This window comes from Leguminivora glycinivorella, chromosome 11 (genome assembly GCF_023078275.1).
Source record: "Leguminivora glycinivorella isolate SPB_JAAS2020 chromosome 11, LegGlyc_1.1, whole genome shotgun sequence".
NCBI classification, from domain to species: domain Eukaryota; kingdom Metazoa; phylum Arthropoda; class Insecta; order Lepidoptera; family Tortricidae; genus Leguminivora; species Leguminivora glycinivorella.
Genome location: NC_062981.1, coordinates 20,563,182 through 20,581,577, shown reverse-complemented (window position 1 = coordinate 20,581,577; position 18,396 = coordinate 20,563,182). Strand labels below are relative to the sequence as shown.

The window sequence follows — 18,396 nt, the reverse complement described above, 5'->3', positions numbered from 1 at the left end:
TAGAGGGGGGGGATGCACTTTTTTTTTCCTTTAGAAGCGATTATTTCCGAAAATATTAATATTATCAAAAAACAATCTTAGTAAACCCTTATTCATTTTTAAATACCTATCCAACAATATATAACACGTTGGGGTTGGAATGAAAACCAATATCAGCCCCCACTTTACATGTAGGGGGGGTACCCTAATAAAACATTTTTTTCCATTTTTTATTGTTGCACTTTGTCGGCGTGATTGATATACATAAATTGGTACCAAATTTCAGCTTTCTAGTGCTAACGGTTACTGAGATTATCCGCGGACGGACGGACGGACGGACGGACGGACAGACAGACATGGCGAAACTCTAAGGGTTCCTAGTTGACTACGGAACCCTAAAAATGGCCTATCAAAGTCGCATATTAACCGCTATCACCTGTTGTTTGTACCTCTTATCTTTAACTAATGATTTCCTTCTCGTTTCTTGGCCTTTTCTTACAATGACTAAGTCTTAGGACGCTGGTGACAAAGCATGTTTTCATTGTCCGGTGGAGGTTCATTTGTAAGGTTTTACTTACAATGTAGTCATTTGTAATGGACGTAGCGTAATTATAAAAAATTAGGAAAAGATATTTCTTGGTGAAGTTTCAATAACGGTTAAAAAGGTTATAAGATATTGGCAACATACCCTTAGGTATTGTTTTTTTTTTTTTAAACTAACTTAGAGATTGTCTTGTTTGAGTAGGTAATTTTTGTGTGAAATTGATATTAGTTCAATCTTGAATGCCATTTTCTATTAATTCTTTACAGAGGAGAAATTAGATATTTGTTACCCAATAGTCCTCCTCTGCCAGTTTTAAAACATATGGTGTTATATTGACCGGGATATAGACCGTGATTACTTTTTAGGGTTCCGTAGTCAACTAGGAACCCTTATAGTTTCGCCATGTCTATCTGTCCGTCCGTCCGTCCGTTCGTCCGCGGATAATCTCAGTAACCGTTAGCACTATAATAAATAATATAAATAAAAATGATGAAAAAATGGAAAAAAATGTTTTATTAGGGTACTGTAAGAGGTTTCGCATTCAGAATGAAACCTTTTACAGCAGTCATGGTCGCTGACTGGCAGTCCCTGATTTAAAATTGGAACAGTATAAGAATGTCAAGGAAAACAGACACTTCAATGGGGCATTCTTATAGAAGCAGCGATTGAGAGTGAACGGTTGTACTTAGCTCCTAAAATATAAAAAAATATTGATTCAAAGCGTTGTTTAAATGTTTGGATGCTCTCCACTGATAGGCCGACTCTCTTACATGGTGGAGGCACTAACGTCTGAAAGTTTCCCCTAGTTTCGGTTTCAGAGTTTTCAGACAACGAACCCCGACCTCACAGCGCGAGGAAGCGCATGCCAAGCGATAAGCCAAACGCGCTTTAAGAAGAAGGAAAACAAAGTGACCATCGTCGCCGATACGAAGAGCTATTCCGGGTGATATATTTCTTATTATCTAATACTCATTATCACCCATTCCGTAGTTAAAATATAGCTGTGCAGAATTGACGTAAAAATGGAATGCGAGACATTCAACAGAGCAACGGGCGCTCAAGATTGTGTTGTTCAAGAAACTCTACGACTCCTCTTCGGTGACCATGGGCGTCGACGCAAATTGCGTGAACATCAGCTCCATCATACCTATATACTTAATCATACACATATGCAGTAAATCTTCCTAGATATGTAGGTTACATTAGATAGGCAATGTAAATTTAGTTTCAATCTTTTAATTATACATTATATTGTAGAACTTACGGAATAATTGTGATTAGTGAACTAAAATGTACATTATTTCAAAGGAAAAACGACTTGTGACAGAAAATGTCATTTGCCTATCCCTAATGTTAAAAAGGATAATTATTTGTAAATAACCACATAGAACTAATTATTTTGGCGCAATATATAACATGTAGAATACTATACATATTATTTATGCAATGTTTATATTAGAATAAAAACTATTTGATAGGCTTATTTATTCCATAATGTTTTCCTATAGCTACCAATAAGGTTAAGTTATATGAAAATATGTAAACTGTGGAATAAAACACACCCCAAACTGTAAATATTTAATAAATAGATATAATTGTTTGAAGTTATAGAGTAATACGTCACAACACCCTTATAATTTCCTGACTACAAAGAACAACGTTCATACACATTTCTTTTACATGTATCAAGACAAGGCCGACTAGATGACCAGTTGATCCAGCTGTTCACGGTGTGGCGAGATGGCTGGCGGTCATATGCAACCCCCACTTCGTCGTCATCACCAACGTGCAGCACACTACAGCTGCAGCAATCTTCATGAGCCGTTCGGGCTCCACTTCACTTCGCAACCGGCGCGGCGGGAAGATTGGCGGCCATGAGAAGCCCCCACTTCAACGCCACCGCCAACAAGAATCGGCAACTTCAAAATTTATTATGTTTTTTCATGTGAAATAAACGTTTTGCCTTGTTTTTTTTTACTTGAAGTTAGGTGAATTTGCTAACAGCTGTCATGTCAATGTCATCTAGTCATGGCCACAGACAATTAGCTGTCAGAAAGTTCAAAATAAAAGGGTTTAGTCGATGGGCAGGGGTTAGGTTTTTGCCATTGGTTTTCCTAACCATAGTCCATATCTGACTAATTTGCGAGGACCTTGGCTATAGTCCAACTATCCAAATTATGGCGGTCTCAACCGTGGACTAGGCAACCACGCAAAGAGCGTTAGATGTTGGCTACCTTGAATGAGGCTGTCACTATTGGGTGTTAGGAGATTTTTTTTTGTGTGTAGGGGGGCCTGGCTTAGGTAGGGCCAACCGGTAGTTAGGGTAGAATAGGATAGGATAGGGTGTAGTATTGTGAACAATGGCTGCTTCTGACATAAGGGGGAGGGATATGTAAGAGGTTTCGCATTCAGAATGAAACCTTTTACAGCAGTCATGGTCGCTGACTGGCAGTCCCTGATTTAAAATTGGAACAGTATAAGAATGTCAAGGAAAACAGACACTTCAATGGGGCATTCTTATAGAAGCAGCGATTGAGAGTGAACGGTTGTACTTAGCTCCTAAAATATAAAAAAATATTGATTCAAAGCGTTGTTTAAATGTTTGGATGCTCTCCACTGATAGGCCGACTCTCTTACAGTACCCCCCCTACATGTAAAGTGGGGGCTGATATTTTTTTTCATTCCAACCGCAACGTGTGATATATTGTTGGATAGGTATTTAAAAATGAATAAGGGTTTACTAAGATCGTTTTTTGATAATATTAATATTTTCGGAAATAATCGCTCCTAAAGGAAAAAAAAGTGCGCCCCCCCCCCCTCTAACTTTTGAACCATATGTTTAATAAAAAATATGGAAAAAAAACAAAAAGTAGAACTTTACAAAAGATTTTCTAGGAAAATTGTTTTGAACTTGATAGGTTCAGTAGTTTTTGAGAAAAATACGGAAAACTACGGAACCCTACACTGAGCGTGGCCCGACACGCTCTTGGCCGTTTTTTTTTTTGTCGAGCTCTCGATATTTTGACTGTTACATGCATCATGACCACGGAAAACTGAAGAAGTCGGGTGGATTTCAAAGCTGCGTAGACAGCTCACGATCTACCCTCCTTCGCGCGCTAATGAAAATAACCGTGAATCATTCAATTTTTTTAAACATATGTTTTTATTCGAGCGAGGACATCCACTACAAACCAAACGACCTTGGCATGCAAAACGGATACTGAAGTGCTTAATGTCTTAACCTATAATGTCCGGACTTTATTACAGGATGAGCGCCTAATAGAACTGGAGAACGCACTCGAGAGAATACATTATGACATTGTAGGCTTATCTGAGGTAAGAAGACCGGGCGAGGAAATAGAAGAGAGGACAGGATGTGTCTTCTACCATTTTGGGGCTACCAATGGACAGGGTGGAGTAGGTTTCTTGGTGGCCAAAAAATGGAAGGATAATATTATTGAATTTTGCGGTTATTCAAGTAGAATTGCAGTGCTTAAATTTCAGCTAACACCAAAACAAACCCTAACGGTGATACAAGTGTACGCGCCTACATCTGCATACTGCGACGATGAGGTTGAAGACTTTTACGACCTTCTGAACAAGGCCTGTGACGAGCACCGAGGGTCATGGAATGTTATCCTCGGTGACTTTAACGCAAAAATAGGGCCTAGACAAGAACAGGACAGCGAAGATATTCTCGGACCATACGGATTGGGAGACCGGAATACACGTGGTTCTCGCTTGATTCAGTTTGCGTTTGGGCAAAGCCTTAAAGTCTGTAACAGCTTCTTCCCCAAAAAACCACAACGCCGCTGGACATGGGTGTCACCTGACGGGCAGACTAAAAACGAGATTGATTTTGTGCTAACCTCGAATAATGATATAGTCACAAACATAGGCATTATAAATAGAATTCAATTTCAATCTGACCATAGACCACTTCGTGCCACCTTAAAATTTAACTTCAAGCTACGCCGCAAAAATATATTCTCAGCGCGCAATAGGAAACTAGATAGAGCAATATTAATAGCCAATTACGACCAGTACAACCTCGAACTTCATAATAAATTTAACGCATTGAACTTAGACGAGACTGACACAGAGGTTCAATACAACAATATTCTGGAAGTAATCCACTCAACACAAAGGAAAATTAAGTCTATCAAAAAGAAATGTACCATACTATCGAACAACACCAGAAACTTAATAGAACAACGCACCAATCTCGAAATAGGCTCAGCAGAATACCGAATTATAGACAGAAAAGTTAAACGCAGCATACGAACTGACATCCGAAACCACAACACACATCTAGTTACAACAGCAATAGTCAACAACAGATCACTGAGGACGGCAAAAAATGGGATTACTAAAGGAACATCATGGATAACTAGTTTAAAAGATGAAAACGGCACAAAGTGTGGCAATAGAAACCAAATAATATGCACGAAATTTTATTCTTCACTATACTCAGACCCACTTAACACACCTGTCACGCCGGAACCTCTCTGTGGTGAAACCATCTCTCCCATCACAACTGATGAAGTGGCCAAAGCCTTGTCCACAATGAAATTTGACAAAAGCCCCGGAGTTGACGGTATCACCACAGAAGCATTAATATTTGGAAAAACAAGCCTGCTACTCCCTCTTTCAAAATTATTTAATAATATTTTAAAAACTGGACAAATACCACAAAAGCTGCTACATTCAAATATCATACTTTTGCTCAAAAAAGGGGATAAAGGCCAACATAGAAAACTATCGGCCAATCAGTTTGGTATCCCACATATACAAAATATTTATTAAAATCATCGAGCGTCGCATTGCTGGGCAACTCGACCAACATCAACCCCCTAATCAAGCTGGCTTTCGTCCTGGGTTCTCCACCACCGATCACCTCCATACAATCAACCAGATCATAGAAAAGTTTACCGAATTCAAACTTCCCTTATACCTAGCATTTGTAGATTACACTAAAGCATTCGATAGCATCACACATTCTGCCATAGTTACCGCACTTCAAAACCAAAATATCCCCCTCCATATATCAATTTAATTCAAAACATATACGTAAATAGCACAGCAGACATAAAACTTCAGTACTCCGGTCCGTCGTTTCCAATACAGCGAGGCGTCAAACAGGGTGACCCGCTATCTCCAAAACTATTTACTAGCACCCTTGAAGAAGTTTTCAAGAGCCTGGCGGTCTCCTGGGAGGCTAGAGGGATAGTCATCGGCGACAGAAGATTAACAAACCTTCGTTTCGCCGACGACATTATTCTTTTCGCCTCTTCGGAATCAGAATTACAACAAATGCTCCAAGATCTGAGCAATGCAAGCCTTCAGGTTGGACTTCAAATGAATCGTGCAAAGACCCAAGCAATGACCAACAGCAAGAAACGTAGGGTCGAGGTAGACGGGCAGAATATACAATATGTCGACGAGTACATTTACTTGGGCCAGCTAGTTTCTTTCAGCAACAGGCAAGACAAAGAAGTCGAACGCCGTGTCGATAACGCCTGGAAGAGCTACTGGTCCATGAAGGAGCATATGAAGGGACACCTTCCACTTTCACTAAAGCGAAAACTCGTCGACATGTGTATACTGCCCGTCCTAACCTACGGTGCACAAACATGGTCGCTCACAGGAAACCAGAAGTCCAAACTGAAGGTTTGCCAACGCGCTATGGAGCGCAGCATTTTAGGTGTTAAAAGGACCGACCGCGTCCGTAACACCACGCTGCGCTCTAAGACTCGCATTGCTGACGTTGGCAGAAAAACCGCCAGGCTTAAATGGGACTGGGCCGGCCACGTCTATCGCATGCATCCGGATCACAGAACTATATTTAGATAGAAGAAACAAGTTCATCTATTTGTATAGGGGCCGAGCGTGTCAAATTTTGTACTGAAGTTGTTTCTTGCCTGTAATTTTAAATATGTCTCAGGCTCTTGATTGTTCATAATATTTGTGTTGTTGCAATTGAATATCACGTAACGAGGCATTTTTTATGTTTTCATTGACTTCAACTTACAAAAATTGACGCCCGAAAGCTGCAAGCTGCGATTAAAGACGGACAACTCAGTGGATTTCACTGAGTTCATTTGACACGCTAAGTAGATACGTTTGCTTGATCTATGGTATATATGACATCTGTGATCCGGATAGGTGGGCTAACATAGCCACCAAGTGGATGCCGACGAAAAAGCGTGGGCGGGGCAGGCCCAGGCAAACATGGCGGGACGACCTTGACGACTTCCAAAATAACTGGCCGGAAGTAACGGAGAATCGGGAATTATGGAGAGCCAGGGGAGAGGCCTTTGCCCAGCAGTGGGACACTCCAATAGGCTAAGAAAAAAAAAATGTTTTTATTCACTTTTACTCATTTCATTGTCAAGATGTCGATCACATCAAAAAAAAATATAGTGTCTATTGTAGATTTACCGAACTAGTACGTGAATATGTGTATCAAAAAGAGTGAGTGATTCAATTCGATTTGGCAAAAGTCGAAACAAAAACAATCTGTCTATTAGTTTCTTGTTACCACCGCTTTGGTAACTTTGTTTGAAACTTGATTCCCCTGCCTCCAGAAATAACATAAATGCTTTCTTTTGATATTTCGCAATATTGTTAGGTAATTGGAAGGATTCGAAATAATAAACTGGTTAATTTCCTGGGAAACGAAACATTTGTAACGATAATGGGGTAACTGTCGAGTAATAATGGAGTGGATTTCTTATTTAAATTGATTTATTATCAGAATTAATATTAAAGTAACATTTTAAGGCATAAGAAAGTCGGAAAAACCTGTATACCAACATAATAAACAAAGGAAGAGTTCGCTAAGCGTCTAGTTGACTTTAATAATTATAATCGTCTGAACCGTCTGGTTAATTGGGTTATTCTGCGGCAAGAGTAACATGAGTCACGATTTTATGGCATCTTCCATTTATTCGCGATGCAAGTTTAAGTGACAATCTATCTCTAAATTATAGTAACTTTCCCGATATATGCATAGATCCTTTCATTCGCAGCTGTAATTCAAATAAACACTCAATGAAGACGTGACTCACGTTGATTTTACCTGGATCACCCAATTGGTTACCAATTAATCAAATTGCACAACTACGATACAGCGACTTAATGTCGCCATCATTCGTGGTACAATGCCTCTAAAAAAAAACCTACCTACCTAGATTATGTTAGATTATAGAACATTGAATCTTAGTTTTTTTAGATATAATTGTGAGTAGGCAAGGTACTTGTGTAGACTGCTCTGCGATGGTCTTGCAATTATTTATAATATGTACCCATAGGTATATACTGTAATTTTCTCATTAAGCGAAATGTAATAATTTCTTTGAGAAATAAAGTTCTTTAAACCTAAATTGCAAATTTTCCTATGTAAAACTGCAAAATAAAATTAATTATAACATTAACCACATAATTTAATTTCTGTCTTGTCAAAACTTCCCAAAATTATACAACAGCACTGCAATATTTACACGCAAAATAAGCATCGCCCTAAAACAGGTAAAATTAATTAAATTTAACTTACCCCCATAATATTTCAATTGTGTCGCTTAACTTCAAAACTGGGTAAATCCATTCTGTTATAAGGTTAATTATCTTTCAGATCATATTATATTTTTTATATATTCAACCTTAAAGCAGATTGGATTTACCCAGGTTTGAAGTTAAGCGACACAATTTCGTTCTTGTTACCGTCAGAAAATGATGGACGGCTTCCATATAATATACAAAAAGTCGGATTTTAAACTGATAGTAATAGCACTTAGGCCCTTTATTACATTATATCACAGTACCTGGGCGACCGAGCTTCGCTCGGTGTTCTATTTTATTTCTTGTGTTTTTTACATGACAGACCTACCACTACCTTATAAATAGTACTGAGATAACGGAAGAAGCTTAAAATTCGTAATAATAATTAAAACACTTAATGAATACGTAACTTTTGTCACCCGCGAATCATAAGATTCATAAGTTAGTCAATGTTTGTTGTTTCGTATCCTTGACCTGTGTCGCCATCTAGTTTTATCATAAATAGTACTTAAATCGAGCGAAAGAATTCTGTCTTAACGACTCAACTACTCCACACGAGATGGCGCGCGTTTTGCCACGAAAGCTCAAATAGAGATGGCGGTATGTGCCTATTATTTCCGGATAATTCTAGAATGTAATAGCACATCTGTTTGAAGTATTGAGTTATAAAATAGTACTGAGATAATAGAAGAAGCTTAAAATTCGTAATAATAATTAAAACAATGAATACGTAAGTGTTGTCACCCGCGAATCATAAAATTCATAAGTTAGTCAATGTTTGTTATTTTGTATCCTTGACCTGTGTCGCCATCTAGTTTTATCATAAATAGTACTTACATCGACCGAAAGAATTCTTTCTTAACAACACAAATACTCCACACGAGATGGCGCGCGTTACACCACAAAAGCTCAAATAGTGAATTTTTCTATTTGTGTTAAGTATTCTTTTCATTAATATGAAATGACTTGAAAAAATTAGAACACCTCGCCCGCGAATTATAAGTTACTTAATGTTTGTTGTTTCGTATACGACGCCTTGATCTGTGTCGCCATTTAGTCTTTATAATAAATAGTACTTACATCGACCGAAATAATTCTGTCTTAACAATACAACTACTGCACACGAGATGGCGCGCGAAGAAAAACGCATGAAAACTTGAAAATTCGCGTTTTCCGGGACCTAAGGATAAGTTAGATCGATTTTTCACCTCCGAAAACCCCCACATAACAAATTTTAGCGAAATCGTTAGAGCGGTTTCCGAAATCGTCGGTATGTATAAATAAATAAATAAATAAATATACAAGAATTGCTCGTTTAAAAGTATAAGAATAAATATACAAGAATTGGTCGTTTAAAAGTATAAGATTTTTCAGTAGGTTGTATCTTACTTTAAAATTTACAGTATTTTACAACTCCTTTTGTCATCGTCATCCCCCTTGCGTGGGAGCCTGGGGTCCGCTTTGACAACTGATCCCAAGATTTGTAGGCGTAGGCGCTAGTTTTTACGAAAGCGACTGCCATCTGACCTTCCAGCCCGAAGGGTAAACTAGACCTTAATGGAATTAGTACGGTTTCCTCACGATGTTTTCCTTCACTGAAAAGCGACTGGCAAATATCAAATGACATTTCGCACATAAGTTCCGAAAAACTCATTGGTGCGAGCCGGGGTTCGAACCTTCGAACCCGCGACCTCCGGAACGAAAGTCGCGCGCTGGGCTTATTACAACTCATTTATATAATAAAATAAACTATTTTCCTGTCTCGTTTTAATTATAGGGCTCGATTGTTTATGGGTAAATTTAATTAATGTATGAATTCTTGAGTAATTAATTAAGCATTAAAAAGGTTTGTTTCAATTTTCGCTAAAAGTTTGAAAGAAGTGCTTCAAATATTGATACGTAAAACAAGCACGAATGTTTTCAGAATGTTAATGATTACAACGAGTATTTATAAACTGAAATTCTTACATCAAAAGTGAATATTCTTACAAGCTTTGGAAGCTTTGTTCCTGGTGCGTCTTAAAGCTCTTAAATTCTTGTTCAAAAGAAATCCAATTTTATCACAAAAAACGATAACATATAGACGTTCAATATTCGCCGAAAATTCGTTTTTCGTTTGATTAATGTTGATGGAAAAGTTAAGGGTCTTGCATGTACGTAGTTAAATCACATACGATCGAAAATTGTAGGAAATGAGAAAATGTTTTTCGATACTTGTCAAGGACTAGCAATATTTGTTTTTAATTTAAATGTATGTTTGGTAAAAAAAAATTGTGTAGAAGACTAATCCCTTTATTCATAAAGGTACACTAAAGTTATCAAGACGATAAAGTTTGTCCCTTTCCGGCGTATCAGTGTGATAGAAAGAGACAAACAAACTTTAGTGGCTTGATAAGATAACTTTAGTGAACGTTTATGAACAAGAGGGTAAATGATGAAGATTATGGTTATTTGTCACTAAATGTTTTGTGAATTGTTTTGAAACAGCTAATATTATTGAGTTTTAAGTAAAAAAAAAGGAAAAACATCTTAAAACAATTATAAAAACCAACATCAACATATTTTTTGTGGGTTGAACGACTCAAGACGCCACAAGGCCAATTTTCTGAAGCAAACATATTTTAAATTCCAGAAAAATATCGCTCATATTTCCGAGATAGGTAACTAACATGTTTTTCCAGACGTCCAGTTTGTACATATTTCAAAAATCACTTTGAAGTTTTAATAAGTAATAAGTAAAAAAGAGTTTTTTTTTTTAACTAAAGACAAAGCAAATGAAGAGTGAACAGGTATCTTCTGGGCGAGCTCACTCCATCGTAGGCCACGTCTTTGCCTTTGGCTAGTCTGTGTCCAAGAGTAAGCCCATTTATAATTAAAAAAAATGCTTTCTGAATTTAGGAGGTTAAAGTTGCCACAGATTAAAGTTGAATAGCTTATACACGGTGAAATTTTAGTGGTTGTTTTCCCACGGTAGGGCGATTTGCTATCGGTAGTACTTTCGAATTGTGATAGACAAACATATATTAAATAACTGTTTTCCAAAAAAAAAAATCCGTAAAAATTACCTAAACTCGAACAAGCGAATAACAATAGTAACGCACTAAAACTGCAAGTCGATGACAGTTATGAGACTTATAAGATAAACAAGCACAGTTAACCTTTCCATTGGTTTGATCTTGCCATTACGTTGCGTCAACTTTGATAATTCGAATAATTACATCCTCTTTGCTTAATGATTAAAACTATTAATGTGATAACAGTTCCTGTCAATGTCAACACTACTATTTCTAGTAAAATGGATCGGCATTACGAATATTCTAATTTAGAGTACGTCGCGATGGTGCAGCTGTACGCTAGGGCTAACTACGACTCCCACGCCGCCCGGCGACTTTACGCGGAGCCAGGCCATTTACAGTCGCTGCGTCTTCGGGGGATTTTAAACCCTCAAGTTCCGCACGGACGAACAATTGTCGCCGCCACACAGCGGCTGCTTGACCACGGGCAGTTCCAAACGCCAGCACATGCACAGGGCAGAGGCCGGCCGGCTGTTTACAATGCAGAACTGGACGAAGAGATCATCGAGTACTTCGAACAAGATCCTCGTCGTAGTACACGTATGGCTGCGGCTTTTTTTGGCATCAACCAATACTACGTGTGGAAAACGCTAAACCGAGAGGGACTGCATCCTTATCATTTTCGGAAAGTGCAAGCCCTTCACGAAAACGATGGGCCAGCTAGGGTAGTTTTCAGTCGGTGGTTGCTCGATAACAGGAATGCTAACATTTTGTGGACGGACGAAGCAACATTTACGCGAGTGGGACTTTTTAATCAGCACAACGAACATTTTTGGGATTTTAATAACCCACATGTAATCCGCGAGTGTGCTCATCAAGTGCGGTTTAGTGTAAATGTGTGGGCTGGGATAGTCAATGGCTACGTTATTGGACCTCATTTCATAGTTGGAAACTTGACCGGGGGAAGTTATTTGGAGATGTTACAGAACGTTATCCCGGACTTATTAGACGACGTTCCGCTAGCAGTGCTAGCAGATCTCTACTACCAGCATGATGGGTGCCCGGCTCACTATCAGCGCGACGTGCGGGCCCACCTTAATGCCGTGTTTCCCCAGCGCTGGATTGGGCGTGCTGGGCCCGTGCCTTGGCCAGCGAGAAGCCCGGACCTTACTCCGTTAGACTTTTATTTGTGGTCTGAGCTAAAACGCATAGTGTACCAGAGGGAATACGAAAATCGAGAAGCGTTAATAATGGCAATAACCGACGCTTTCGATGTTATTAGACGTGACAGAGACACACTAATATCATTGAAACAAAATCATATTAAACGTGCCAGATTGTGTATTGAACGTGGCGGATTACAGTTCGAACAATTATTGCGGTATCGCGAAGTTTAAGTGTTTATTTAAGCTTGACTTTAACTTGTTATGTTTACCTTTAAGGATCTGCAACTAACTGCACGTAAAATGTGAAGAAAAATTAAACGAAACTACTTTTAAGTTATTTTGTTTCATTCACTCAAAATAATTAGGTAAGTACTGCTGCAGTGCAACTATTGGTGATAGGTCACTTTCGAGTTACGTTCGACACATTTATAAATCTGGCATTTATTAATATTATTTCAAAAAAAGACTACACATTGACTGTATATCGATAGCAAAATCATTTCGTTGCGGGAAAACAACCACTAAAATTTCACCGTGTATAAAAATTTAAAATACTTTGTCTTGAAACTAGGTTTTTGTTAAGAAAGAACAAAGGTAAAGTTACCATCATAACAGGTAAAGTTGCCACAACTGACGGTAGGTGTATACCCGAGCCACTGCACGAACACAAGTGTGCACAGGAATTTTTATTGGCGTAGAGAGATTCTCCCAAATTTCCGCACAGTGTTTTACCGTTTTAATTTTTTTTAAGGATTCCGTGTCTCAAAAGGAAATAATGGAATCCTTATAGGATCACTTTGTTGTCCGTCCGTCTGTCTATCTGTCAATCGTGAAGGAATCTAGCTGGAATTTATATGAAATACCCAGGTCTACTGTCCCATGGACCTGTGCAAATCAAAAGATACAGCCGTTTATACCTCTAATTTCCGCAAATTTTTGACAATCGCAAGGAAATCAAAACCTGCAAAGTATCTCTCTACAACTCAGAATCTTGAAATTTGGTACAAAGCATAACACAGATAAAGTCTCCATTGTATCTTTTGCTGAGGTTTACCAATAAAGAGTATTCTATCTATATATCTATCTATAAAGGAAAAATTGCTAAACCCCAAGCTTTTTAGTTACATCATCATCCTCCTTGCGTAATCCCAGCATTCACCACGGCTCATGGGAGCCTGGGGTCCGCTTTGACAACTAATCCCAAGATATTGTAGTTACATCATATTAGGTTTTAGTCACATCATAACAAAAATATTTATAATAATTTTAAACTTTGTACGGAACCCTCGGTGCGCGAGTCCGACTCGCATTTGACCGGTTTTTTGTTGACCTTTTCTGCCGAGCTTCATTCATAACGCTTGATTACCGGTACGTGATATTCAACTTTATGTGATGAAAATATAATATATTATGAAAGTCGACTTATATTACTAAATGTTGGTAACAAAATAGGATCAATTAAAACTTGCTGACTGTACAAACTTTTTGAGAACTGCTGAACTAAAAAAAATATCTATTGATTACTTAATGCACCGCCTACAATCTCTTCGGCTTTGCCAAAAGGTTGACTGTTAGGCACATGGCAATAAGTTTGCCGATTAATAAAATAAGGTTTATAGTACACTACGATATAAGTGCGTAAAAAAGGAAGTTCGAAACGAGTGGCGATAAATTAAAACACGACCGAAGGGAGTGTTTTAAATCGACACGAGTTACGAATTTCCTTTTTGCACGTGTATCGTACGACGTTTTTCAGTACAGATGGACCTCCGAAGTTTCGACCTGGCATATAATGAACCACTTCTCGCACTCGTGCGTAAAAAAAACACCATCTGTACTGAAAAATAAATAATAAATTACTTCGTAGTAGGTCTGTGATGATAAAAATCTATGTATTTCAAACATAAATGTTTAAATACTCTTTACAATATTTGTTTTTAATTGCATAAATTCTACTGTCAACCTTTTTAGAATAAACCTTGACCTTCATAAAATAACAAATTGATAACAGCGCCATCTGTCCACAGGCGCGGTCAAAACTTCCCAAGAAGCGTCGCCGAGTGCTACCCGTGGAGCAGCCTAGGAGAAAACGGGACGTGATGGCGTCAAACCGGCGGGTAAACGCGGTGAAACACCCCGTCGTGCTGAAGGAGCTACCTCCCGGTGGGAACAAGTTTGGTGAGTGCGGCGGTAGATGGCGGTAACTGTTCAGCTTTAGAATTAGGAGCCTTAGCCGCTTACGTGCAAATGTCGTATAAATAAAAGCGGAAAGGAAGTAAGTACTTGTGTAAAAGAAGGAAAATTTAAAATATAACTTAAGTCAATGGAGTGTAATTAAAACTATTTTAGTGTCATTCCAATTTTTCATAAAGTTATTAAGTCATCGAATGCTGACTGGGAGTTTTTTATTGATGGTGAAATTTCCATGACGAAAATAGTAAGAGGTGTAAGATACCAGACTGGTTATTAGTTACATTAGTTTTTGAACAGATGGCGCTGGATATCTAAGTTAAGATAGCGTATGGTTACGAATATAAGACAATAGACGGCGTTAGTGGTACGGTAATCAACTGAAAGCATTATTCATGAATTCAATGCTCGCATGCCGTATAATTTGTGAACGATCGCTTTTCTTTTATTTGCTATAAAGATGGACGTACCAGGTATAAAATCGCGTAATGTGGGGTTTTACGATAAAAGAATACGTGACTACAAATTTTAGATATATTTGTCGACGTATAATACATACTGATGAGTTGAGATGGTTCTTATTTATTTCATAATTCATAGTTTTTTGGAGATATTTTTTTTTGTTCTGATATGTTTTAGCTAGTATCTAAACCGTTCTTAGCTTTACGTCGTAAATGGTTGATAAATAGCTTGATTTGAACTTTACTTGGGCATGCAATACGTATGAGATATGTATTCACTATGTTTTAATTTGAAAAAGTTATATATTTTTTTGGCAACTGACAAATTCTATTATAATAAATGACGTATAAATTAGATGTTTCTTTGAACTATAAACAATTATTGTAACAAAAACTTGAATTAACAATAGCACTATGTCTCAATATGGAAATAAAATAACACAAAACCATATTGAAACAAAAATAACAAACAATATCAACCTAATAAATATGACTCTAACGTAGTTTAACATGCCTAAATCGTTCCATGCTCTTTATACGCGAACATATATTTCGTATCTGAAAATAGGTTTAAAAATATGTATTACTAGCTTTTGCCCGCGGCTTCGCTCGCGTTAGGAAGAGATAAAAAGTAGCCTATGTCACTCTCCATCCCTTCAACTATCTCCACTTAAAAAATCACGTCAATTCGTCGCTCCGTTTTGCCGTGAAAGACGGACAAACAAACAGACACACACACTTTCCCATTTATAATATTGGTATGGATTCATCATCAGTCATTGTTACTATGGTCTTTCCCAGGTGTAAACGGTATGAACATGATCAGCCTCGCACTGCAGGGCCCACCGAACATCCTGACGCGGCCGTCTACGGCGTCTGCGCAGCCGTTGCAAGCACGGGCTCCTATTGGTAAACCAACCGTTCTGATCATTGAACCACCTCCTAGTGTTGATAAGAGATTGAGCCGTCCTACTATAGTGCTTCTTTAGTTTAAACGCCCTGTTACGTAAGACGAATATAGGTATAAAAGTTTAAAGATAATGTTGCAAAAGCATTTGATTTTTGTAAATAGCTCACGGAAGTAATTTACTCTGAGATTTTGATTGTGTTGACAGAAATAAGAACAGAGAGGAGAAGAAAAAGAGAGGAACACAATAATGTGTGGTATATTATATAAAAGAAATATAGATTCTAACTTTAGATAAAAAATTGCACATGAATCATTTTAAAGCAATTTTGATGATCTCAATGGAGTTGTCTAGGTATTGTTATATTTACAAATTTAATTTTGTACTCCTGCATCTATATTCGACAGAACCTTTTCCTAGAAGAATGTCCCTGGCACTTCCTGATAAAACTATCAATACCAGAAATTAGTCTTAAAGCAGTTATAGCTTCTAAGTAAATTAAAGTTCAAGTTTAACTTTAATTTACTAAACAAAAAAGCAAAGTATGGTTTGATTAGAAATAGTTAAGAAAACTATAGTAAGAAATATAGAATACAATAAAAACGCTCAACAAATTTCTCTTACAGTCGAGAGCCCAATCGTGAACACTCAAGCCGGCGCGATATCCCTAGCATCACTGCAACCACCCCTGATGACGGCCCCACCCCTGCAACCGCGCCCCGCCACCACGGGAGCCCTAGACCTCATGCTACCACTGCAACCAAAACTACTACCAGGATACCACTTGCAATCTTCGTTTCTAACCAGCACCCTCTCCACTGTTCGGCCACCTGACAGAGATACCAATTCTACCCCAGATACCTCCTCTAAAGATGAATGTAAAAACTTAGATAGTTCACAGGTTAAAGTAGATTGTGAAAATTATACCCTAGACAATGATGTTAGTGATGTTACTGACAATTCTAGTAAAGATGAAATTAATTCTAATGTAATTGATGCCAAAACTATTGAAACTAGTGTAGTGAGTTCAAATGACGATAGTCCTAATAACAATTCTTATTAATACGATTCTAGATTATAGATCGATGGTACATGTAATAAAAATAAAACCCCAAGTTTTAAAAGTCTCCCATTAGATGTAATGTAGGTTTTTCAAATTAATTCACTTATTAAAGTTGTAAAGTTAAAGTTGGTAATCTTGAAATTTGTCTCGACCAAACCCCTGTAGTTAATGTTGGTATACTTATAATCAGGCCTCGGATTATTTTTCGCATGGTAAGATGAAAGAAAACTATGGAGTCGATATTAAAACTAAACTTTAATTCATATTCATACTCATACTCACTAATTTTCTTAGTCCCGTAATACTTTTGTCCCTTGTGCAGGTTGACAGATCGAAAATGTTAATCGAAAATTAATCTTACTGAATGTAATTAAAATTATTTATGTGGTGTGATTTGGGAAGCCTTTTGCTTGGTAAAGGGTTACATTTAGCCTGTAACTATATCAAATTAGTTACTATTTTGTTTGGTTCAGACTACTTTGTTGCGGTAAACGTAATGCTAAGTATTAGCTGATTTATCAAAAATCATTTGCATGTCAATGTCATGTCAATCATTCATGACGCGATGATCATTCAATCATTTACAATATAATTTATTTCTATTCATATGATTTATTTTATTTATAATTTAATTTCGTTCTTAATTAAATGAATGAGTATGAGTATGGATATAAATAACAATTTAATTTTAATATCGACTCCATAGTTTTCTTTCATCTTACCATGCGAAAAATAATCCGAGGCCTGCTTATAATTTGTGATACCAAAACATGTGTATTTAGATTTAGATAAAATTTGAAAGAAATTATAGTCACCGTGGAATAAACAGTGACGTCTAAATCGCCATATATGTTTTTGTTGCCATAAGTATAAATAAATATTGTACTCTCTATGTGACTGTGCCATAAAAATCTAAAATCATCAAATTGAATACAACATTATTTTGGTCTTAATCAAATTCAATTCATTACCATTTTTTCGATATCATTTAAAATAATGACACAATCTACTGTTTGGTGACACAAATTATAAGTAACCAATTTTTGTATATTTTGTAAATGAAAGACGATACAGTGATTGCTTGTAATCTAAACAAAGTTTCTACTTTGACTCTTTCCAAATATTATCCATTGTTGATCTGAATAGAAACTATTGCTTCCCCTGACTCTTTACTAACATTTTAAATAATAAGTTTAGCTATATATCCATTTGATAATAGATAAAAATTTCAGTGTAAAATCTATACAGTTTGTATACTTAAAACAGTTTCTGTCTTTGATAAAATAAATATTGTTTTTGTTTGTACCTTAGTCATTGTTAAAACATGTTACATAATATGCATACTTTGTTTCACAAGGAATGGCTTTTTATTCCAATAAAATAAATGTAAATAGACTTCAAAAACTAAGTAGATGTCATTAAGTTGTTTCAAGAGTATAGAAATAAAGAAAAAAGGCTCATGAAATTATATTTTCATCAATGAATAAACATTTCATTTTTAGAGATTCTTT

General features: G+C 37.0%; 1 protein-coding gene across 1 annotated transcript in view; it reads left to right on the top strand.

The window, feature by feature from the left end:
• LOC125230862 (potassium voltage-gated channel protein Shaw-like) overlaps positions 1-16,885 on the top strand; it is a 465,585-nt gene extending 448,700 nt beyond the window's left edge. The window contains exons 10-12 of the mRNA XM_048136115.1: positions 14,291-14,441; positions 15,716-15,823; positions 16,449-16,885. Of these exons, the coding sequence (XP_047992072.1) occupies positions 14,291-14,441; positions 15,716-15,823; positions 16,449-16,885 (696 nt within the window). The remainder of the gene's footprint in view (positions 1-14,290; positions 14,442-15,715; positions 15,824-16,448) is intronic.
• Positions 16,886-18,396: the final 1,511 nt, after the last annotated feature.